At 40.1% G+C, this 25342-nt stretch overlaps 1 protein-coding gene across 1 annotated transcript in view; it reads right to left on the bottom strand.

Moving 5' to 3' along the window:
- The window catches only part of DPP4 (dipeptidyl peptidase 4), a 50300-nt gene that overhangs the window by 19791 nt on the left and 5167 nt on the right, over window positions 1-25342 (bottom strand). Inside the window, exons 3-18 of the mRNA XM_081871650.1 lie at window positions 20446-20535; window positions 19842-19933; window positions 19650-19724; window positions 17173-17225; window positions 16920-16992; window positions 15732-15852; window positions 13816-13976; window positions 12765-12868; window positions 11932-12061; window positions 11729-11773; window positions 7670-7780; window positions 7514-7581; window positions 5243-5296; window positions 3411-3529; window positions 2272-2319; window positions 352-450 (exon numbers count right to left, since the gene is read on the bottom strand). Of these exons, the coding sequence (XP_081727776.1) occupies window positions 352-450; window positions 2272-2319; window positions 3411-3529; window positions 5243-5296; window positions 7514-7581; window positions 7670-7780; window positions 11729-11773; window positions 11932-12061; window positions 12765-12868; window positions 13816-13976; window positions 15732-15852; window positions 16920-16992; window positions 17173-17225; window positions 19650-19724; window positions 19842-19933; window positions 20446-20535 (1443 nt within the window). The remainder of the gene's footprint in view (window positions 1-351; window positions 451-2271; window positions 2320-3410; window positions 3530-5242; window positions 5297-7513; window positions 7582-7669; window positions 7781-11728; window positions 11774-11931; window positions 12062-12764; window positions 12869-13815; window positions 13977-15731; window positions 15853-16919; window positions 16993-17172; window positions 17226-19649; window positions 19725-19841; window positions 19934-20445; window positions 20536-25342) is intronic.

Below are 25342 nucleotides of genomic sequence, written 5' to 3' on the forward strand. Positions count from 1 at the left end.
ATTTTTATGCAACCGTAATATATGCACTTTTGTAAATGATGAAGGACTTCACCACAAAATTCAGATAAGTGCAAATTTCAAAGGAAGGCTGTTTTGGTTCTCATATTGCTTCAGAAAGTACACATTTGACAGATTTGGCTTTAAATTCAAACTCCCACCCTAGTTCCACGTCAAATGAGGAAATGCAGCTTCACCGTCTCTTCAGAAAACAGCACTGAGCATTAAATGCAAAAGTGACTGATTGCAAAATCAGGACCTCCAAAATTCTGAATGCACATCTATTTCATGATAAAGCTGAAGAAGTAAACAAAAAACAAAAAACCCCACAACTGGTTACAACTGGTAACTTACTTTCTCCATGCAATGTGATGTTCTTTAGTATTTTAGAGGGCATCTGGACATTCTTCTGCATATTATCAAATTCAGTGTTGTTTTCCAGGTACTTAATAACTACACACAAAACAGATGAATATGGGAGATGAGTTTACATATAGACAAATAATACTTTTTTAAATCCAAAGTTCTACAACCTGGAGAGCAGTACAATAAGGTGTGTCTGCAGAACCAGGAGCAGAGGAAATAACAACAGAAAGAACGATCTGAACTCCTTCCTACCAATATGATCCCATTCCTTACCCATTCCTAGAGCATTCAAGATCTAAGGAACAGACTCACAAATAGGAGTCTAACTGGCAACCATCCCAGCTGGTCAGTTCACACATAAAGGGATTTCCCCCTGTCCACTTTGTTAACTGCTATCAGAGATTTAGTCTCTGTGCCAGTATGTGATATATATTATTTAGTCAGTCCATTCCAGCACCCAAATGCATAGGAGTTCCTCACATGAGCTACACTAAAAAGGGGTTTATCACTCTACCAGTTTCCTTTCCCAATCCTTGGCTTTTGGTTATGCCACCAATAGGCCATCAAAAGGAAAGTTGCCAAGTTGGGCACTTCCTCCTGTGACCCCACCCCACCCCAAATCATATTATATCACTAGATTTACACCTCTAAGAAGGCAGGCCTAACGAGAGTTCCTTGAGAAAAAAATCCCAACAAACTTCCAAACCAATATGCATTGGATTAAATCACGGGCTAGAGAACCTCAGATCTTGGTGCCATATGTACCCCTATGGAGCTCTCTATGCAGCCCCTGGGATTCTCCCTACGCCATGCCTCCTCCCCAGGCCACAGACTTCACTGGTGCTGTAGGACTTCAGGTCCTCCAAGTGCTTTTGCCTGGCCTCTAGTGTGTTTTGCTGTTATGATGACTATTTCCTGCCTGAATGCAGAATGGAAAGATCTGTGAGAGAGCAGAAACATCTGATTTATGTGTGGCTGAATGCATGTCACCTCCATTGCTCCACCCACTTTTGCCTCTGGTCTCACCCATCCTGCAACACCCATCCCTGCAAAGGTTCCCTGTTAGTAGTTTTGTTTCCCCCACTACCATGTGAGGCTGCTCCCCATATGTTGTAATATGAGTCCATGTCAATAGAAGCAGCTTGCCCAGTGGGGTGGAGCTACAATGCCGGCTTCTTGGCAGTGGTGTTGCCACTGCCTACCAGGGTGGAGAGAGGGAGAGGCAAGGAGCATGCAGCCACACAGGCAGGAGAATCAGGCTGGCTCTGCCAGTGGGCTTGTGGGCTTGCAGAGCCTCAGCCTCAACATTGCCTCATCCCTCTCCCTGTTCTGTTTGGGGTAAGCAGCTATGGCACCACGGCCAGGAAGCTAGCATTGCAGCTCTACCCCACCATGCAAGCAGGCTCTGCGTTGAACATGTTCTTATGCACTACTGCTGTATTGTTATATCTAATCAACTGCAGTGATTGCCTCCAATTCGATGTTACTGGTGTTATGTACTGAAGTTCTCACCCTGGGCCAGCAGGGGGATACTGTAGATAGTTTTCACTCAGGTCCACGTCAGTTATTTTAGGCGGGAAACCCTGGGTTGTTGTTGCTACAATGTTGACAGCCGGCTGCCTATAAAAGCAGGCCGGCTGAGCTGTTTGCTGTTCAGTTCTGCCAGCGTACAAATAAAGAGCTGCTCTGGAGAAATTGCTGTGTCGTCTGCTATGTTCGCCCACAACTTAACAACTGGTCCCACTGACTTTGTTTGCCGCTTCTGTACTCAAAAGCAAGACCATTATGTTTGATTAACCCCAGAGAAGTATGCATAGGATTACAGCCCAACTCATTCTACCAGCAGATGGTAAACATCCACAGATTTCTATGCATTTGCAGGTGTCTAAAACAAAATCAGAAAAGTACCTGCATCTGTACTGCTGTTGAGCAAGGTGAAAGATGGCACACCAGGACCTGTTATGAACAGTGTTCAAAATTCAAGTTATTTTCCATTCTTTTAAATCAAGGCATTAATTGAGAGTTTCACACAACTTAAGTCAAACCCTTTGTTTAGGCAGGGGCCTAGTCTGGGGAAAAAGATAGGGAGCGTGAGGGAAACTTTGCCTCAATACTTTTTCCAGGACTTGCTGCCTGCAGTTTCAAGGCAACAATTTCCCTTCAGCCTTTTTTCTGCTTCCCAAAATTTGTATCTCGATCTTTTCCCCCCTTTTTTTTATTCTAGGCAGGAGGAGAAGAAACAACACTTCACTGGGTAGCTCTTCTCATTGCTCAGCACTTTTTTAGAAATGATGTCCAAGGTGCACACATTAGTCAGCGAAATGTGTTGTAGGTTGAATCCTGGGAAATACGCAGCATTTGCTTTGAGAATATGTGTGGAGGTGTGTGTTGGGGGTAACACAGTACAGCTAGTTAAATAAATTCATGACAATTTTATCAGTATAACAAAACTGAGCTAGGGTAACCAGATGCAAAAAAAAAATAAAAAAATGATAAGGCTCCTACACAATTATTCATAGAACCATAGAATCATTGCATTGGAAAGGACCCTGAGGGTAATCTAGTCCCATCTCCCTGCAGTGCAAGAATCTCAACTAGATCATACATGACAGATGGCCATCCGACTTCTGCTTGAAAACCTCCAAGGAAGGCAAGCCCACCGACAGATCAGTAGGTAGAGCATGAGACTCTTCATGTCAGGGTTGTGGATCGAAGCCCCACACTGGGCAAAAGATTCCTGCACTGAAGGGGGTTGGACTAGATGACTCCTTTGACCCCTTCCAACTCTACAATTCTGTGATTCTATGACTTCTCGTGGAAGTCTGTTCTACTGTCAAACAGGTGCAAGAGCTCTGTCCTTTTTTTTGTTGCTATATGTCTAGTTGAATGTTTTTCTTCCTTCTATTAAGGCTAAAGAACAACCAATTTGCTTTTTCTTCTTATGATTAATATAAATCAGGCTTCCTCAAACTCGGCCCTCCAGATGTTTTGAGACTACAATTCCCACTTATATCACACTTATATCAGATGGGGCAGGCTGTACTCACCATAGCAATTCAGGGTATAGTATCTTGCATTTGTGCTGAAGGATGCTGAATGATACTGACATCTTTCTTTGTTTAGATAACAGCTAATGCATGTTTTTTTAAAATCATTTAATGCTATTCTGCAAAAAAGATAAAAACAGATTAACCTGAAGTTAGTTTCATTAAATCGCAATTATGAAGAACTCCATCCAAATTGGCTTGGATTAAATCTATTTCATTTTAAAAGGTTGCGCAACTGGCAACACTTTCTATTCTGTCCTGTTTTAAACTGTAAGAATTAACTACTGTAGCACAACTGTTCCATTGTAACAGGAGTGGCTAATCTCCATGGGATAGATCTGGTTCCCTAAAGCAAATTTTTATGCCCCTTCCAATACCTACTGATTTTTTTTTGGGGGGGGGGTACAGCAAACACACACACGCAGTGCTGAAATGTGCTGAGGAGGTTAAGCCTTTCTGCCCCGTGCCTTGATTGAGATGCAAATTGCCTCCTCTCTTGCCAGCAGATTGTCATTCTCCTTGCTTATCAATCAGGAGACAGCAAAGGCACAGGAAGACCTATGCAAAACACAGAAAGCCCAGGCCAGCACCTCCACAAGGATACATAAAAGAACAAGAATTTATTTCCGGAAGTCCAACATCCAGGGCAGGAAAGGTTCACACCCATGGTGGTCAGGGGATCTCCCAGGATTGGTTCCCAGCCCTTGATCATACGGAGCTGCCTCCTCAAAAAAAAACCACACCAAGGAGACTGCCTCCTGGTGCCAAAGAGTGGGTCCCTGCAAGCTAGCTGGCTTCTTTCACATTGAATAATTTCAGATTTTTGCATGCTTATCTCTTTTTGCATGCTTTTCTTTCAAAGTTTTGCTACATTATTTTCAGCTGCATTAAGAATTTTCTGTCTCCATGGTGTTCCAAGTTCCTCCATGTTGTACCATCTGTATCACAGTAAACATACTTTTTATTCCTTTGATGAATCATTTGAGAGCTACAGCAACCTTCTTCCCATTGAACATCGCTCCATTACTACATGGAAAATGTGGATTTCTAAGATAGCCATGCACCCACCTGCTAGCAGTTCATTACAGCACATATTTAGCTAGCTAACCTATGACTGTGTCGTGTTAAACCTCATCACTCAGATCCTACACATCCAGCAAAACGAAGCAAAAACAGCCATGCAATTTCCCCTTATGCAAAGTCCATCAAATCTTGACACCATATGCTGTTACATTTATAATAGAACACATTCCAAAGACGAACCCTATTAGGCAATCAAGAAATATAGGGTTGTGTTCAGAGGTGCTCTTCCGTGAGTGGAAGGCCTCTTTGCACAGGTGATGGGGTGGGCTTTTTTCTGATGTACTGTCAGATTGTTCCATGAGAAAATCCAGCAGAAGCTTTCCATTAGTGCAACAAAGCTTCACACAAAATATTGCACAGAGTCTTGTATAAAGTCTGAAGATCCATGGTTGCATCAAGTATACGTTGCATGAAATCTTCCACTTTTGGGGTATTTCTAGATCAAACCCACTGACTGACCAGACCAAAGGATCATAAAATACCCCATTCTGAGCATTACCAGGCCTCAGTCGTTAACAGCCTTCTGTGTATATCCCAAGCTCTTTAACTTATCATGCTCTGTAGAGCAGATGGAGTAAACTTCAAAACATTCTCAGATCATTATCACAGCTTCAAAAATATCAAGACAAAACAAGCTATCTTGGTTTAATGCTAAAAATAACTTTTAAAAACTAAAAATATGATATTGTCTTAAAAGAAAAAAATATCATATTGGGTTACAATAAAAATGTGGCGAAGTGGAATCTTACTTATACAGATGTCTTCCTCCTGGCGTATTTTCAAATTCATTACTGATAAAGTATCTGTGAAACAAGCAAACAAGTTACCAACTGATTGATCAATAAATTGTGAAATCACCATTCCGATTTTAAAAATTGCCTGAGGTGACACACAAAATATGAAATTATTCAAATGCACAAGATAGAAAAGACAGCTATAAAATCAACCTACATATAATACCTTACCATAGCAATGGTGTAAGACTAACTTGCATTGGCAAAGTTTGTTTTTATCATTGCTAAGGTAATGCTAACCTGGAAAAAAAAGAAAGGACTGCACCAGATCCCATAAAGAATGCAGCAGACAAAACAAAAACAAAACTGCACGACTTACTTAAGTAATTTCCAGCACTCACTGATCTCCATCAGGGGAATTTGTCCAACTCGACTTATCTTTGTTAAGCACGTCTGAATAGTATTGAACAAATTCCTCCAGAAGCTGATCAGTGAAACACATTAGGAATTTTAAAAGTACTGCACTTCATTGGCTTTGTCTGTTGTATTATTTCTAGCTTTCTAGTTGAATGATAGTGAATGCTAAAAAAATAAAAAAAAAATAAAAAAGGAAGCTGGGGTGGGCGGACAATTTTGCATAGGAAGAATAGTGGATGGAGAAAGGAGTCTGTGAGCCAATAGGGCACTTCCAAAAGAGAGAGAAATGCTATGTTAAGCATTGGGTCTTCGTAACATTCAATGATCCACGTTCCAGCATAATACTAAGCTTAGATGAACTTGATTCAACACAAAAGTTCCAAATTCAATAAAGGTTCGTGGTACTTAAACCTCACTGAGATCAATGCGCTTAAGTCAATTGCAGTCAATTTAACATGTCCCTCACTTTAGCCACATCTGGCTGGAGGGCTTAGAAACGACACAAAAAAATCAAGGGACATCCACGCTCAGCCTATCTGACAGACATAATCTGCTAGGCACCTGAGTTGGTTTCCAAGATGACTCCTGCTAATCCAAATGGGAAGACTTGGGGCATGCAGAATTAGTTTGGATGGTACAGGCTAAATTGATGGACTATACATAACTGGCAAAATTGACATATAAGCTATGGGACAAGGATAACTGTGACTTTAAAGATGAATGGGAACCCTTTACAAAGTATTTGAAGATGCAACAAAGCGAACTGGACTTCTTGGCTGGCTTTGAATAAACTTTCACAAACTTTTTATTGATGATAATCAGCTAAATAGTTTGAGGATCTATACAACTGTGTAACATGCAGAAAACAGCATTCTTAGAGAAATCAAAGACTGGAACTGAGTGAAGCCGGGGGGTGGGGGTGGGTGGGTTTTGTGTGGGAGGGAGCAAAAATGGGGGGGGGGAATAAGGATGATATGTTTCTGGATAATATGTTTTGTTTTAATTTTGAATTTTAAAAAGTTTTTTTTAAAAAAAAAAAAAGGATGGTACAAGCTAGAAAAGGGATTCTTGCACAAAATCCTTATACTACTTGGTACCCCTTCCTCATAGGAACTTTTAATCTTTTCTCACTAACTTTGCAGGACAAAACCACTGTTTTGATATTTGAAGTTTTAAACTCAGAGGAGTAAATGGTTAAGACTTTTCTTTCCATGCAGGCCTTTTAAAATAACTGATGTTGGCCTGTTTTTAAATCTTTGTGTAAACTTCAGGGGTACCATAGGGTTTTGTTCCATTTTTGCTTTTAGCTTTATAATTTCATGTGCTACAGTGGTGCCTCGCAAGACGAAAAGAATCCGTTCCACGATTCTCTTCGTCTAGCGGTTTTTTCGTCTTGCGAAGCAAGCCCGTTGACGGCTTAGCGGTTTAGCGCTATTAGCGGCTTAGCGGCTTTTAGCGGCTTAGCGGATAAGCGGCTTAGAGGCTTAGAAAAGGGGGGGGGAGGAAAAAAACCCCGCAGGAACTTGCAAGATATTTTCGTCTTGCGAAGCAAGCCCATAGGAAATTCGTTTTGCGAAGCACCTCCAAAACGGAAAACTCTTTCGTCTAGCGAGTTTTCCGTCTTGCGAGGCATTCGTCTTGCAGGGCACCACTGTATTTGTATTTGTAGTTATCTTCTTCTTTATTGGAAACCGCCAATGTTGTTATAGGGCTGCATGCAAATGTTGCAGATAAATAGATGCAGAGGCAATTTCTGCTTCTAAATAAGAGACATCTCTACAGCAGATACTAAGAAACCATAATAGGCTTTTTTAAACATTACCCTCCCTTTCTCCACTAAACTTAAAACTAAGTTTGATGAATACTCACATGAAGTTATTCGTTAAAGCAGCTATGCTGATTACTTCCCAATTTCCAGATGTAATGGGCTTCATTTCCTAACATATAAAAAGGGTAGATAAAAATGGAATTACATGATACAAGAACCTAAACCCACAATGATTTATTTATGTATCTGTTACTTACCCCTGTGCTATTGATACCAATGTGGTGGATATGCTTATAGCCATCTGCGTTGCTGATGATTTTGTAGTAGCTATCACCGTCAGGTGCAAAGTAAGGCTCAGAAGGTTGAAACTGGGGAAACCAACAACAAAAAGTTTACAGTAGATAGAAAGCTGTTTTTTTTTTTTAAAAAAAATGGCTTTAATGTTTATATCATTTTGTAAGTTGCTTTGGGACACTTTTCTTTTTTTAAGAAAAGGAGAAATAAATAAATTAAATAATATAAGCTTTGGGAATCCTTTAAATATTCAGCTTCATTAAAGACCTACATTGGTTCCCACTACGTTTCTGAACACAATTAAGTGTTGGTGCTGACCTTTAAAGCCCTAAACAGCCTCGGCCCAGTATACCTGAAGGAGCGTCTCCACCCCCATCGTTCAACTGAGGTCCAGCTCTGAGGGCCTTCTGGCGGTTCCCTCACTGCAAGAAGTGAGGTTACAGGGAATCAGGCAGAGAGCCTTCTTGGTAGTGGCGCCTGCCCTGTGCAATGCCCTCCCATCAGCTGTCAAGGAAATAAAAAACTATCCGATGTTCAGAATACATCCGAAGGCAGCCCTGTTTAGCAAAGTTTTTAATGTTTGAAGTTTTATTCTGTTTTTAGTGTTCTGTTGGGAGCCTCCCAGAGTGGCTGGGAAAATCTAGCCAGATGGGTGGGGTATAAATAATAAAAGTATTATTAATTATTATTATTATTATTATTATTATTATTCATTGACTAGTGATCAAGGATTTCTGGAAAATGCAAACGCTGCAACGTTTTTGCAGTTCATGATGGAAGAATCTGTTTTTATTCTTCAAGGGGGATAATATAGCTAGTGTCTTAAAGAGTCAACAGAACAAAAACGGATTTATATATCATGGCTAAAATTTTAAGTGAGTTATGATTTATAATCTGACTTCACCCCTCAAACAAGACCTATTTTGGCAGCAATATTATCCCTAGATATTTTATAATGAGCCCTATGCAATTAGATTTATCATCTTATTGAAATGCTGTGTTCTAGATGAAGGAGGCTGTCCTGGCAGGGGAGTAATTGCAAATAAATAGTACTGTCTTGCATTGAGTTGAACCAACAAATTATACTTCTGTTTATGACTTCTATTTATTTCAATGCTCCCAAAGTGTCTGCTGGCTATAGCATTGTTCATGTGTGCACAAATTATTTAATAAGGAATCATTTATCAAAAACTACTAGAGATAATTGCTTTAGTTCTGGTAAACAAGTGATTACTTCTTTACAGTGCACTCCCATCTACCAGAGAGCTTATTTAACTGTATTACACAATTGGCACCTAATATTTATGTCCACACACACTGCTAAAATTGACAAAATATTAGTCTATAATGTGCTGTGACAAAAAGGAATGCAAATGGATGAAATATTAAAAGTAGTAACATCAGCAAGTTTCGTTGCTAGTTCAGTAAAATGACTAGATCTTTTTTATGGCGAAACATCCTGTTTTCAATATGAAAGCAAAAAGACCCTATTCATAAATCAATGCAAACACAACTTTCCCTTTGCTAACGTATTTTATTATCCAAAATCACTCCAGGTTGCATCCAGTGTGTCTTTACCTCAGTAGGAATAACTTTAATTCTTGCAAGTCAGGGAACCAAGTTATCACTGATCTCTGCTAGTAAGCTGCTTAAGCCAGCATCTTCCCCTCCCCTCTGAAAAATTGCTGCTGAGGAACAAGTTGATGTTCCAGAGCAGGATATGGTAAAGAGAAGTCCACAAGGTAGGCGGGATCAGTGAAAATCAAGTGCCCTGACTTGAACAAACAGAATGCAGCACCACCATTCAGTATAGTCCTCCTAAGAAGCAAGTTATGTACATTCCAAAGAATGTTGGCAGCTGCATTTCTAGGTTCCAAAAGCAGATCCATACAGCAGCAAGTGGCATTCAATAACATGGCAACCTGGATCCATTGCTCTAAGGCAGGGATGCAGAACCTGCAGCCAATCAGATGCTGTCATATGACAGCTTCCATCATCCCCAAATATTGACTTTACCGGCTGGAGCCGATCAAGTCCAGCAACATCTGGAAGTTCCCCTTATTTGCTCTAAGGAAAATATTCATTGGCGTAGCTGTCCAAGGTTTGCCATTATTTCTAAGCAGCCTCCACAACATTCCTGTAATAAATCTTGTTGTTATCCATAGCTGTACATTCAAAGGTATTATGCAAAGCTATTGGTGGAGAATCTATATAACTGAAGGTTTTTTAAATGAATGAATGAAAGCAAGGCTTGCTAATTAGCCAATAGGCTGCACCTGCAAAGTCCTGTTGCAACTGTGCAAGTGCCACTGGTCAGCTGGTGCCTGCTGAGTGCTCTGCCTTTACCAGTGTGCATTGATTTTGAAATGGCTTGCAAGGGTTGATGGGTCTGCCAGCTAGAAACAGTTGCCCACCCCTGTGACATGAAAGCAACCTTTGAAATATCATAGTGAAATGTAGCTGTGCTTTACTGATGAAATTCTGTCAGTTGGAGTGCAGAAGGACATTATCCAACAATGGGGGGGGGGGAATCAATTATCCTCCCTCCTTTCTAGTTTATATTGCACTCACGCTCGTTTTTTTTCCACCTTCCTTTTGCATAACTGTTCGCCACATATGCAGTCTGCTCGTCACTTTACTTACTGATACTTTACGATGTAGAAGCAAAATGTGTTAGCTGTAAGGTCTTCCTGATCAAGTTTGACAGCAGGTGGGATTATCTCCCATCTTTGTAGGGTAGATTTTTTTTATCCCTGCTGTCTTCTTCCTCACTTTGTTTCTTGAAAGCTCTTTTTTTTGCCAGGGGGGAGGGGACGAGAGGAATTTAAAAATTGTAAATATGCATGGGAAAGCTTGAAATATCACATGCATATTGTAATCTTACCAGCCTCAATTCCCCCCCCCCCCAAAAAAAAGAGAAGTTGGGCACATAAGGCCATAAATGTGGCCTTGTGAGAGAACAATAGTGGCAATATCATTTAAAGTCTTGTTGTCTCAATTATTTGGAATGGGTGTCTCCCAATGGTCTTGTCTAACTGCGCACCTGAAGGGTTATTATTCCATTTTCCACTGTTAGGAAAAGTGATGCAATCCCATTTACACTTATCTGGGAGTAAGTCTCATTAAATCTATTGGAAATACATTTTAGGAGATATGTTGGGAGTCCAGCAGCATCTGGAGGGCCACCCGTTTCCTACTTCTAAGCTACACCTCCCAGTCCTTGTAAAGGTAAAGGGACCCCTGACCATTAGGTCTAGTCGTGACCGATTCTGGGGTTGCAGCGCTCATCTCGCTTTATTGGCCAAGGGAGCCAGTGTACAGCTTCCGGGTCATGTGGCCAGCATGACTAAGCTGCTTCTGGTGAACCAGAGCAGTGCACAGAAACATTGTTTACCTTCCTGCTGGAGTGGTACCTATTTATCTACTTGCACTTTGACGTGCTTTCAAACTGCTAGGTTGGCCGGAGCAGGGACCGAGCAACTGGAGCTCACCCTGTCGTGGGGATTCAAACCGCCAACCTTCTGACCAGCAAGTCCTAGGATCTGTGGTTTAACCCACAGCACCACCCGCGTCCCTCAAGTTTTTGTAGAACAATGCAAATCATAAACTTTTAGGAAAGATTTTTAAAAAATGAAAATCTTGAAGAAACTTGGAAAGAATCTTTAGTGTTCCACCTGGGGGGGGGGGTGGAGGTGGAATGGACTGGTCTTCCTATAGATATAATATGTAATTGATTATTAAACTGCATGTCATGAAGTAGCAGCAGACAAAGTTGTCCTCCCTCCTGGAACATCTATGTTCTCATTTGCTATTAGCTCCACTAGTGTTATGGACCCATGTTTAAGGTACAAATATGGGCCTTGAGACTCCACCAGAGGACAAAAAAGATGGGGAAAGTTTCCCTTTTCCCTTTGCCTCATTGCAAAATGCACCTTCTTAACTATGCTTTGCAATGGAAAAGGACCATATGGAGATAGCGTTGCACATGGCTGTAGTTTGGCTCCCAGAAATACAGTACTTACTCTGCCAACCCAGCCAGTTTTACTCTCGAAGTGACGCTGTTTGTCCTGAAAGGGGAAGAGAAAAGAGATATTCACCATTATAACAGGTGCCTATCAAGCAATACCCTTCTTGTCCCTCCCTTACTCTAATGTAAACAGTTACAGGATTTTCTTTTCCCAATGGCTTCCTTCGGAAAGTTGACCCGCAACCTACCCTTTCATACCTGTGGACATTGCCATGCTCCACTTGTGTAGTCACAGATTCCAAGAACTGAAAAATTTTGAATTCTTTTGAGCCACTGCAGACAGAGTCTCTCATTGGTCACCCATGTTACAACACTCAGGTAGTGATCCCTAGAAAAAATAAGATAGTGCTAGGCATCTATTGATATTCTAAAAACTCATAGCTACCATTTGTATTTATCTGAGCATTAAAGCACTATCACAATTGCAGTACTGGCTACATATCATCTGGACTTCTGATAATGCTCTGACTATGTTATCCCTGTTATCCCTCCTGATGAAGCAGCAATGAAGTTCTAATTGCCAATGGACCCTTGACATCGGGCTGCAACTCTTAAAACAGTATCTCCTGGTCTTAGGCTGAACGTTTAAAAACATTGAACAAGGATTGTTGACATTCTCACAATTCAAAAGAGGGTGCTAAAAAGGGTTATACTTTCCTTCTCGCACATTTAAATGCCAGCTTAAGTGTTTCACGAAACAGAGCCATTAAAAAATTGTGTGCAGATTTGCTCCAGCTTGTTGAAATAGATAAGCTGAAATTCCACTTATAGCAATAGCAAATCACTATTTATAGGAAACCTCTTGCGACAGAATAATGGCTTGCTATAATATTAACAAATAACATGGAGCTATAAAAATGTTGAAAAGACAACTTTTGCATATCAAACTTATGCCAGAAATAGTTTTTACTATATTTACGTTGCTGTTTTTAATCAGTTCTCTGTTCTGCTTTATTATATATTGTTGCTCAACAAAAGGAAACTGTTATAGCAGTTTCAAACGCAAGGCTTGTTACATTATTTGGACTCACCCAGATGCTATGCTACTCGGTGCAACAATTTCATCGGAACTGATCTGCGGAAGAGACTGGGTATTCACAACAAATAGCCTTATGGTTGGATTCTTCGCACCTGCCTGAAAGAATTAATACATTTTATATCATGATGACATCTGTACATAACATCAATGCTCGTTTATTAAAGCACAGTAAGCTTAAAAATAATTATTCTTCAGCTCAACATTTAAATGTTAGAATTGAGAATAGCATGGTATTCAGAAATATGCCAGGTAAGTTACAGATTTACAGAATTCTGAGGTTACTACAGGTGAATGTGTAGTAATTTCTGATCATAGAAAACATTAAAGCTTTGTTCCATTCCCAAAAAGAGGCATGGCAATATCACCCCAGACATTTTTATTTATTCATTTATTTATTCTGAGATTTTTCTCTTGAAAGAAATAACAGCTCTGTAGGGCTTGTGGGGATGCTATTATCATTGGAACCACACATGCAATTCAAACTAACATGTAGCTTATGCCCTATAACAGTCAATTTTACTGAAAAAGAAAAGAGCCTCCAGCTACTTATTGCCAAACACATTCAGGCATGCAATCCCGAGTAGTAAATAGGACAATATGATGATCTAAGCCCAGTTTCATGTTAATACAGAGGTCTCCAATATCCCCAATTATTTTAAATGCAAAAGATGAGTGCCCCAGAATCCTGAGGAGGAGAAAGGAAGTTCTCTCCCTCTTTTCTAAAGACCATTCAAATGCATTTTCCGAAGGTAACAGACCTAACAGCCAATGAAGATCTGCTCTTACTTATCACATTCCTACTCCACCCCAAGACAAGCCATTTCAGAAACTTAAATTTCAAAGTCTTAAATTGCACTTATTTCCTGTTTCCCTAGTGATAATAAAATACTTCAATGCTGCCAGATGCTATTGACTTAAGTCGCAGTAATCACAGCAAGCTGTTGAGGAGAGACAGACAATATTTTCGTTAGCAGCAACTGATTAAATGTGAGTATTCTCTTAATCAAAATGCTCAACAACTATGTTTAATAAATAACACAGACCTTAGGATACGGGATTTTAATGGTCTTTGGATATTGCAGTGTATCTTCTGAATAAAATGAATACTCAATAACAGGAACTCCAGTATCGTTAATCTCTGCATATGCTAAAAAGCTGCCATTTGGAGACCACCACAGAGCAGAATGGGTGCCAAACATTTCCTCTGAAAGAGATGCAAATGTGTTCTTTCGAAGCAATAGTAGCAGAGTTGGCTTCTGCCTCTGAAACATTGTTCTTATTAATTTGTATATAATTTCAGATGGAACTGTAGCTGCTAACATTCAGATGCCTTGCCCTGTCTTGTGACCAACACAATAACCAAAGCCTCAGAAATGCCTTTTTATAGAAATAAATGTGTTATAAAAATCTGGCTTCAATAATTAATGTAAATGCTAGCACTCAAAATCATCATTTATTCTGACACTGAAAATCCAAACAGTTTACAAAAGACAATTGTTTCTTTCCTAGTCTATAACATTTCCACATGCATCCTTCCTAATAGGGCACAGTCAAATGAGAAGAAAACAGTTCTAGTGCCAGTTACAAGCCAAACATTTTTAAAATGTAAGGGAAATACCAGACATTATCAATATATCATATTTAACCTTTAAGAAGTAGTGCCTGAGTTTGCTTTTTTCTTCTTCTTCCCTTTTATGTCTTTTAGATTGTAATCCTGCAAAAAGGGACCATTTTTTTGTGCATTGATCACGTGCAATTTGCCTTGGGAGTCTTTTCAGATGAACAGCGGAGTAAAAATGCAAGACCCCTGGGATGAGATGGGATCACATATATGGCTCTATTAAAAAAGTTAAAGGGATGTGCAGGAGAAATGGTGTTCAACTCTCTTTTCCACCTGTGACTTCTCTGCAGCCCCTCTACCACCAACACTTTTCTTTCTCAGTCATATTTATCTCAGAAGCCAGCAAAACAAAAAATGCATAATGGAACAGAATTAACAGGTATTTAAAAACAGAGCCACTGCCACATCTGTAGTTTAGGCCTGAGTGAAGATTGCCCAAAATGTTTAGGAACGTGCTTTGCAATTAAACTCAGCATTCGTTTGGAACAGAATTTGCCAATACCAAAAAAGTGGCGGGCACAACAGATTTTCACTGAGTATTTTATATCTCCAAAGGATGGATAGGAACAAAGATAATGCTTGCAAAACTGTTTACATGGATGCTGCACTGTTTTATCTCCCCCACCCCACCCCCCCCTCTCTCTCTCTCTGTGTGTGTGTAAGTAATACAAACACAAGGCACATCACAAGGGCTAGTAAATTAAAGGTGCTTCTTCAAGGGACTAATCATGAGTGCCAAATCACTACTGGCAGTAGTGAGTGAGGAATCCCTGTGTACATGAAATGTGGTGAATGCATCGGAACCGCTGGATGTCAGTAAATCATGCAAGAATCATTTCAAGTAACACTTCGAACAATGGTGTGGAGGATCACAACAGTGTCCTTCTCTCCCTTCCTGTTCAGCAGCAGCAGCAGAACTGCCACTTATTCGGAGAAGTGGGGGCAAGGTGAAGTGGGTAGCAAATTCACGGCTCTCTTGGTGCACCTGTGCAGTCCTGATCTCACTGCTGAATCACCCCATTCCCCTCCTGATAAGCAGTACAGACAAGTGCAAGCAGATTAGAAGTTTCCATTTCTAATCTGAGGCAAACCATAGTTTGCTCTTTCGCTGAATGAGCAAACTCAAAGCATGACTGGGATTATTTTATCGCATGCTATGGGTCGCCACAAATTTAAAAACAAAAGCTTCTGATCTCTCCACTTGTGTGAGGATGAGTGGGGAGAACACAAGGTTGAGGGTCACAGCAGCTTATTCTCATTATAGACAACCGTGGTTGCATCTGAATACAGTCACTGCCTCTTATAAATTCTGTATTTAGGTTGTAATATGGCAATTACCTTCATAAACCCAGTCTGGTATTCCATTAAAAATTTTGTTTTCTTCTCCATTTTTAGTGATCTGCACAGCGAGGGCATCTGGTGCTGTTTTCACATAAATGTTGTTACGCCAAACATAAGCCTGCCATTAAACAAAAACATTTTTTAAAAATCACCACGCTAGCTGCATAGCTCTTCACTTTATATCAACCGAATGACTTCTTTTCTCTTTCATTTGACACATTTGTAGACACACTGATTGGTTTTTTCCACCCACCACCTAATGATTTATTAAAAATATTTATAAGCTGCCATTTAGGGTCAAACCACACTCTCCCCCGCTGAACAGTTTAATGAGCACCGTTAGTTCCATTTTCAGAGAAGGAGGTGCCTGAATCATTTTCATAAAGATTAGATAATTTCACGGAGGATAAGGATGCCAGTGTCTACTGGACAATGTCAGAGACTGTATACTTACAAATTCCAGTTGCTGGGACTCACAACTGGGGAGAGTGTTATTGTCCTGCTTTGGGGCTTTTCAAAGGCACACCTGGTTGGCCACTATGAGAACAAGATACTGGACAAAAACAGGCCTTTGGCCTGATCCAGCAGGTTCTTCTTAAGCTGTTATGATTCAAGGGAACTGAATGTAGCTCAAATGCAAATCTGCCATCTGCTTAACTAATTGATAGTCTAGGCTACATGGTGACAATATGAAAACTACTATCACACTTATGAACATTGTTGACTTCGGTATAATTTAGGCATATCTGAATGAAGCTAGTGTGGCCTGCAATGGTTACTGACCAATGACCATGTCGTTTCCTTCTCCCCTGGCTTAACCTCCCCCTCCCACCCTGTCCTTTTCTTTCCCCTCCCCCCAAAAACCTTAATTCTTCAAAACCTGAAATGGAAAAGAATGCTATATAACGGAAGTAAAAATCATGAAAATGCTCTTAATCTGTAAAATCTGCTGTCAAGGACAAGATCCAGCAGAGAACGTACAACATTCTCAGAAAAGTAACTAATGTACAGAATATAGATATGTGCACCCTTTTTAATTAATTTATTTGTAAAGAAACATGTGGACTTGAAATATTTAAAACCTTACTGCCAATATGCAAAGGTCCTGAGCCTTTAAATAAAATCAATGGGAATTTTGCCACTTAACTTTTATGGTATGGGTTTGGCTACAAGTGTTTCACTAACCAGTTTGTGACCAACAGGTGCCCAGGATACGTACTGGATCTCCTCAGGAATTGGGTTGACCTGTACTAAGGTACTACAAGAAAAGAAAAACACAAAGGGTAAAAGAAAAAGGGAAAAAGCAACCATAATACTAATACTAATAATACTACTAATACTCTTATAGTCTGGCTAGTCTGGCATGAACTAAAAACCCCTTTGTAGGGTAACAATAGCACTTTGATAACACAGTTGTTGTTGTAGTAGTAGTACTGACCCAGCAGACACATCATAGATGTAGTATGACGCATTGTATGAGTGCCTCCACACCTGCAAGAGAAATGTTTGCACATAAGGAAAACACCAAGACAAACTGGCATTCAAAATCTTTTTCCTAATCATGTTCTTCTTATCTACATTTTATTTAATATAATCTTAAAACCAAAGTCTCTGGCAGGGGCTGCATGCAGACCTCCAAGCATCGTTATCTGGCCCTCATAACACTGACCAGGCCTTGCCCCAGGGCAACACCCTATTACCAGCCCTGCTTTGCACCACTTGTGCTGTGGTCTGCGTGCCTTTGATGAGCTCTTGAACGCTGACCATGTATCTTGCTTGTTTGGCTGGAGGGTGGAAGGATGCATGAGTGTGTGTTGAAGCTAGCCTACTGTACAAATACAACATTTTACATTCATTTCTCTGCTCGCTTATGCCTCTGGCCCTTCGCACCAGCTCTCAAGCTGGAACAGGTTTCTCATCTAAGGGTTGGAAGTGTATTTGCCCACACAACCCAAAGCTTTCATAGGGTGGTCAGAGCACTCTAGCACCAATGGCTTCACAGCCATGGGACTATGTGCTTGGGCATGGCCAACCCACACAAAACCGAGAGAGGTTCTAAGACTGATCTGCACCATCCCTTTAAAACACGTGACTTTCCCAATGAATCTCAGGAACTATAGTTTCTTAAGGGTGCTGGAAGCTGTAGCTTAAAAGCGGGGGGTTTCCCAGGATTTGTTGGGAGAAGTCAGATGTTTTAAGCAGGCATTGGATGTGCTTTAAATGTGTGGTGTGGATCTTCCCAGAGCACTAAATAGAAAACTTGAAATCAAAGCACATTTGCAGTTTCTCATGCGGGAAACCTCCCATTTAAACCAATGTGATTTTTTTTTACTTTAAATAATAAAATCGACCTGTATTATATGACATGATTGCATCACAACCCCGTTATCTGCAGCAGTCATATTGTTTCCTATTAGTTTAAAGGTAAAGGGACCCCTGACCATTAGGTCCAGTCGCGGACGACTCTGGGGTTGCAGCGCTCATTTCGTTTTATTGGCTGAGGGAGCCGGCGTACAGCTTCTGGGTCATGTGGCCAGCATGACTAAGCCGCTTCTGGCAAGCCAGAGCAGTGCATGGAAACACCATTTACCTTCCCGCCGGTGCGGTACCTATTTATCTACTTGCACTTTCGAACTGCTAGGTTGGCAGGAGCAGGGACCAAGCAACGGGAGCTCACCCCGTCGTAGGGATTCAAACCGCCGACCTTCTGATCGGCAAGCCCTAGGCTCTGTGGTTTAACCCACAGCGCCACCTGCGTCCCTTTAGTTTACTCCACAGCAAATTATTTGATGAGAATGGTCTTGTAACTTTTTGTATACCATAAAATTGCAATATTTAGTGCTCTGTACTGTCTACTTTTACATTGTGTTAGGTTATTCCCCCACCGCCAAATCTGCCTATTCATATATCCTGCAGCTTTACATTTTTGGTCACTGCTTCTGTGAGTACAGTCATACCTTGGTTTTCAAATAGCCTAGTTCTTAAACATTTTGGTTCCCGAACGACTGAAACCTGGAAGTGACTGTTCTGGTTTTTTAATGTTCTTCCAAAGCCGAATGTCCAACGGCGCTTCTGCAGCTTCCAATTAGCTACAGGAGCTTCCTGCAGCCAATCAGAAGCTGCACTTTGGAAGTCGAATGCTTTGGAAGTTGAACGGACTTCCAGAATAGATTCTGTTCGACTTCCAAGGTACGACTGTACAATTTAAAGACTTGTGCTGCTAGTTCCCGACACCCTTACGCTACTAGACTATGAAGATGAGCTTGACAGGAATGAGTCCCTACCCTCTGCCTATCATGGAGCTGGAGAGATAGGCATGGGACCTTTGTGTTATTGCTGGTAATATGTTAATCTTAAAATAGCAGTGCGACATTCAGTGCAAAATCAAGCATACCGGTAGATGTCTAGAGGTGTGGGTGAAAAGAGACAATAAGCTTTTTAGCAACTAAGGTTTAGTTGCCCATGCTTGTTGCACTTAATGATTATTTATACCTCTTTATAGCTGCAGCTGTATTATCAGCAACTATCCCCCGCCCTTTTTAGCAAAATTGATTTGTATTTTTGAAGTAAATATATTCATTTAATTGTTTATGCCAGCAGCAACAGCCCACCCCAAAGAATCTCCCTATTTCCCCAATGAACGAGAAAGCAATTAGTCACCCTCTTGTTGCTACTACAATAAACATCCCTCCCAACTGCATTCCCCCCCAAAATCCACACAAATATCCAACACTGGACTACACTGCGGGATGTGTGCAATGCAAAGTAACTGGCCAAAGCATGTTGGTGTTAAAAACATTTCCCAAGTCCTGATATACCAAAAGGCCCAAGTGAATCAATATAGTACAAAACCTGGAACTTTTCTACTAATATGAAAGAGATGACACAAAAGAGGAAGTAGGCTGTCACCGGTACCTTCTCATAACTGTATCGCAAAAGAGCAAATTTTCGGTCAGGGGACAATATGATCTCTGAACTATTGTAATGGGTCTGTTGACGAAAGAAAAAGGCATTAATAGAAAGAAACATATATGAATACATAAAAGAAAAATACTCATACTGTAGCTGTTTTGACGGCAGAAGTATGTGGTATTCATAAAAACTTACTAAGGTGGCATTTGACAATATTTCAGATTCTGTTCCATCATCAGCATTGAAGAGTAAAAGGTTGTTTTCTGCCGTGTGGAGATACTGATTTCCTAAGGGAAAATGTAGGAAGCCATTCAGTAAGACTCAGCGATGAGTAGTACTCATGGGGCACCAAGTTCTCCATACCTCTTTCTTGTTTCCTGGGAAAGTATGTTTGTTCCCCCAGGATGCTGCTGCTTCAATTTAACTTAAAGACACTACCTGTTTGCCCAAGCATTTAATACGTGAATGTTTATTGGAACGTCATCAGCTAGCATTGGTTTTAATTCTATTTTAGATTCTATATATTTTTAATTATTGAATCTCATGTTTAGTATTTTTGTGATGTCCTCTTCCTCTACTCGAGGCTCCTGTTGGAGTAAAGGCAGTATAAACATGAAAAGTATTATTATCATAAATAATAACATTGTATCTGAATACATAGTTAATGTATTCAGAAATTAAAAAGATGCCCCAGTATCCGTTCTCTGTGTTTGCACATATTTTGCAAACAACTTTTTTTCCCCTTTGTATCACGTATCATTAATAGCCCTAATGCAGACAAGAAATGCATGCCCATTACCTGAAATCCATTGTAAGTTGAAAGATTTGTATTGAAAATCACCACTTAAATAATCTTGTAGAGTAAATGTCCTGCGGGTGTCAGGAGAACCTGTCAATAAAAGGAAAAAGGCAAGATTGCTTGTGTTGGATGTCATCATCAAAAGCGAATCTGTTTATAGCCCAACCCAGAATATACCATTTGCAAATAAGATGCCTTGATTACAATCATGCTTGCAACAATGATATGAGATTTGGGGTTTGTACCATCACTATGGTCTCTCATGATTGAACCCCACCAAAAAAGAAGCCTTATTGAAAAAGTCAAAGAAAAATCTATAGGTTCAACTTCCCTCTCCTTCATTAATTATTCCAAGAATAGTAAAATCACCTAACATTTCTATATAGAAAGGCAAAAATGTGATGAGTGGCACAGCACTATTTTGAAGTACTAAAGGTTATAACTACTTTGGACTAAGATAAGGACAAAAGTATAGCGCAGCAGAAAAACATGCAAATCTGTTTATACCCATTTTTCATATAAATTCTTCTGCCATTAAACTTTATACTTAATATGAGCATATGAGGCTGCCAGTAATGAGATGTTTCAAAACAAGCAACATCATATACAGTGTTGCTTAAGAACTCTAAGAAACCAAGAAATCCAAGAACTCTAAGAAACCACTGAAAGCTTCAGTCTGCTATGTTAGGTCCAAACTCAAAAATTATTCATATGTGTGTATCTGAAGAAGTGTGCATGCACACGAAAGCTCATACCAAGAACTAACTTAGTTGGTCTTTAAGGTGCTACTGGAAGGATTTTTTTTTATTTTGTTTTTAAAAATTATTCAAGTTACTTTTTTCTCCTACTAATTCCCAAGCAGAGCTGGGCACTCTCTGCTAATTATAGATGGCTAGAGTTTTGTACTCAGTGCTGCTTGGGAATTCCAAGAAACCATAAATAAATAAATAAATCGGTGCAGTTTTGAAAAAGTTCAGTCTGCTATTTGGATTCCAAATGGTGTCCAGTTGTTTCCAAACACAGACAAAAACCTGCTCTTTGATCTCAAGAACCATCATGCATAATTTGGTTAAAGTCAATGCAGATTTGAAAGGTTCAGTCCACCATACTGATTCAAAGTAGCCTCTAGCTGCAGCCAAGTACTGGGCAGAAGACGGAGTTGCTCCCTGATCTAAGGAATCATCCTGAAAAATTTGGTTGCAATATCTTAAGAGGTGTCCAAATGCATAACAAATAACTTGCAAAAAAAAAAAAAAGAGAAAGAAAGCAGATTGAGCTTTAGTTTGTAGTGCATTGTCCTTTATTTTAATATATCGGGTATTTTTTGAAAAGGATGAACAATTAGGTATAAGAAATATATCAAACATATTACTGCCATAAAGCAGTATGTTACAAGAACCATAATATTGACATGCTAAGTAAGGATGAATGGTGCAAAGAGAAGATAAATGCAACCGGTACTAAAGCTACATTTTACTGCATGTGTTTCTTCCTTCTCATAACCAGCAATATTTTAGAAGTAGTTTCCTGACAAATGGTAAACAAAAAGCTGGACTAGATAAATGCAACATAAATCATGCTAGCAGCACTTTAAATTAAAGTGTGCAGTGAGTTAAACAGCAGGCAATTCTTATTCAGGATCTTGCATTCTGCAACCTGTAAAACAAACGAGCTGCTGTGCTTACAGAGTTTAACTGCTAAAAGTGGGAGGCTGCAATGTCCAGCTTTTTGCCCCTTGTCTCTAATACAGCACACACTATCACACAAGTACCACTAGGGTATTGGGCAGATAATATTGCCCCAGGTGTGGAGTAACAGAAAGAATTACAAAGAACTACCTTTGCAGTGCAGCATCCTACACCAGATATTATTATAGGAAAAGGAAACGAAGGGTTGCCTAGAAATACTCAGTTTTCTCCTTGTGTAGGTCATGAGAAAAGGAAAGCATACATCCCATACAGAGTGCATCATCTTATGTTGTGGCAATACTGTGTGACCAGATCACCCAGCAATCAGGACCCTCCATAGCTCTTCTCGAAGCAGCAAGCACATTCTCTTAGTCTACCACTATCGCTACTTGAGCTTCTCTGACAGTAGATAGCACCCTCAAGAGAACGAGGAACTCACATGCTTACCAAAACCAAACAAGAATGTTCCACGTGTGCTTACCGGAAAATCATAACACCAATTCCAACAGGTAGCAGCTCTTCACTGCCTACAACTAGTGCCAGCCAAGCTTTTAAGTTTTTAATGATCTTACAATACCAGGTAAACAATACAAGGCATCTTAAATTGAATCAATACATCATGAGCTGCAGTAATATTCCTACTCAGCTGGGATGCAAATATAAGATTAGCATCTTATATTTCAGTTGGCATTTCATCCAGATTGAGGTTTGTTTGTCTTTTTACAGTTAAGCCTATGCCATTTTGTTTTGTTGCCTGGTACTATGTTTAGTTTCTGTGCTGATATTTTTCAGGCTACCACAAACATGCATAGTTATTGCTCTCTCTCTCTCTCTGCATGTGTGTATGCCACCATGAGCATGGTTTGAACTATGGGAAGTCCAGTCTGCTTATGTACATATTGCATACCTGAGTTCTGAATTTTATCTGAGATACTGATTCCTGGATTTTATCTGTGACACTGATCTGTAAAGTAAAGGAAATCTGTAAAGTAAATAAAATAGAGTAGTCTTGTGCCAATGGTCTGGCTTCTTGCACCTTTAACATTTGTATAGAAGAGAAGATTTCAGAAGCTTCAAACTGAAATTTCCTCTCCTATTTAACTATTAAAGGTGCAAGAACTCTGTTGTTGCATTTCCCTAATTATCCGAATGTCCACTCAGTATAATGTAGCATATTCCAGTCTGCATGTGAATTGAAACTATAAAACTCACTTTTTCCCTCCTAAAAAGTAAAGGGAAATGTGTGTGCATTTTATGGAGTGAATGCAGGCTGCGCTGCTATCCCAGAAGCCAGAACAGCAAGAGGGATTACTGCTTTCACTGCGCAGTGATCCCTCTTGCTGTTCTGGCTTCTGAGATTCAGAAATTTTTTTTCTTGTTTTCCTCCTCCAAAAACTAGGTGTGTCTTGTGGTCTGGTGCGTCTTATAGAGCAAAAAAATACGGTATTTAAGCTGTTTTCTTAATTATGGAAGAGTTTTTAACTGTTGTTATAGTTTCTTTGTTTGGTGGCTGTAACTATTTTATTGTTTGTAACCTACCCTGGGACCTCATGGTAAAGGATAGCTAAGAAATCTCACTGACAAGCAAACTTATTCCTAAGCAAGTCTGTTCAGGACACTGACCTCAAAATTCTGATGTTTATGGGGCGAAAGAGAGCACCAGAGCGCCTCTGTACTATGCATTTGATTGCCTAATTTGTATTAGCATTCAGCTGATTACTATTTCTCTCTCATTTTTCATTCTTCCACCCCACCCATTTTGCAGGAAATTAAGAACATTTGTGTGAGGAACTGATACCAGAAATAAGGAGAAGTGGTGTAGGAGATGCCTCACACAAAACTGCATACTCAAAACACAGCAGTAAAGCACTGTTAAGATGCAAATGTTCTACTCTACATAATGTACATATTTGGCACTCATAGCTTTCTTCTATTTTTTTCAATGCCATGTCAACAATTCACTGCGCAGTCAGAAGACAGGAAGGCTGTTCTGAGAAGAGCACCAAGAACTGGCTAGCAAGTAACATCTGAAATGTATTATCTACTGTCTCTACTGTCTGTGAACACAGAAGTGCGACTCCCAAAACATATTTCAGGCTCCTTTTATGACAGCTTTATGGGATAAGGCCCCTGCCTTGTGGAGGTGCCATCAGCTGGAGTGGGTAGCTGCAAAGCTAAACTTTTCTGACTTGGTATAGCAGCACTTTGTATATGGGAGCGAGGCATGCACAGTGAGGCTCCATAATATATGTACACAGAAGCTCCCAGGTTTAGGTTTTGCAAATGCCAGGTAAGGAATCTCAAGTAGATGAGCTAGGAAAGGATGCAACCGAAATTCTGGTTAGCCATTACAAGTCACGGTTGCCATAATGAGGTAGATAGAGTGTTATCTCAATTTAATGTAATAACATGTTACATTATTATATAACACCAGGTATCTCTGCACCATCTAAGTTTTCTAAGAGCAACTGCACACCAATTAAAGGACAAATAACAAATTGTTAACAAAATAGCAATATCTGAACATATAATTGTTAATGTAGCCCTTCACAGCCTAGGACCCTCGTACCTACGGGACTGCCTCTCCTGGTATGCCCCACGGAGGACCTTAAGGTCCATAAATAGCAACACCCTAGAGGTCCAAGGCCCTAAGGAAGTTAGATTAGCCTCAACCAGAGCCATGGCCTTCTCACCACTGGCTTCGGGCTGGTGGAATGCTCTGTCTCATGAGACCAGGGCCCTGCGGGATCTGATTTCTTTCCGCAGGGCCTGTAAGACAGAATTGTTCCATCTGCCCTTTGGCTTAGAATCAGTTTGATTCCCTCTCCCTCTTTCTTTTTCCTTTCTCCTCTTGCGAAGAGGATGCATCCTAATGTTTTAATGTTGTATTTTAATCTTTTTTTAAAATTATATTTTAATCAACTTGTTTTTATTATTGGTTGTTAGCCACCCTGAGCCTAGACTTGGCTGGGCAGGGCAGGGTATAAATAAAAATTTATTATTATTAATGTTTGATGTTTTATTGTGTTTTTAATATTTTGCTGGGAGCCACCCAGAGCGGCTGCGGTAACCTGGTCAGATGGACGGCATATTACTGACATCATCAGTATACAATTTGCAGTCTTTTATAGTTAAAACCATGGGTAGGCAAACTAAGACCTGGGGGCCGGATCCGGCCCAATCACCTTCTAAATCCACCCCGTGGACAG

The sequence above is a fragment of the Podarcis erhardii genome (genome assembly GCF_964252035.2).
Source record: "Podarcis erhardii genome assembly, chromosome: 1".
Classification (NCBI taxonomy): Eukaryota; Metazoa; Chordata; class Lepidosauria; order Squamata; family Lacertidae; genus Podarcis; species Podarcis erhardii.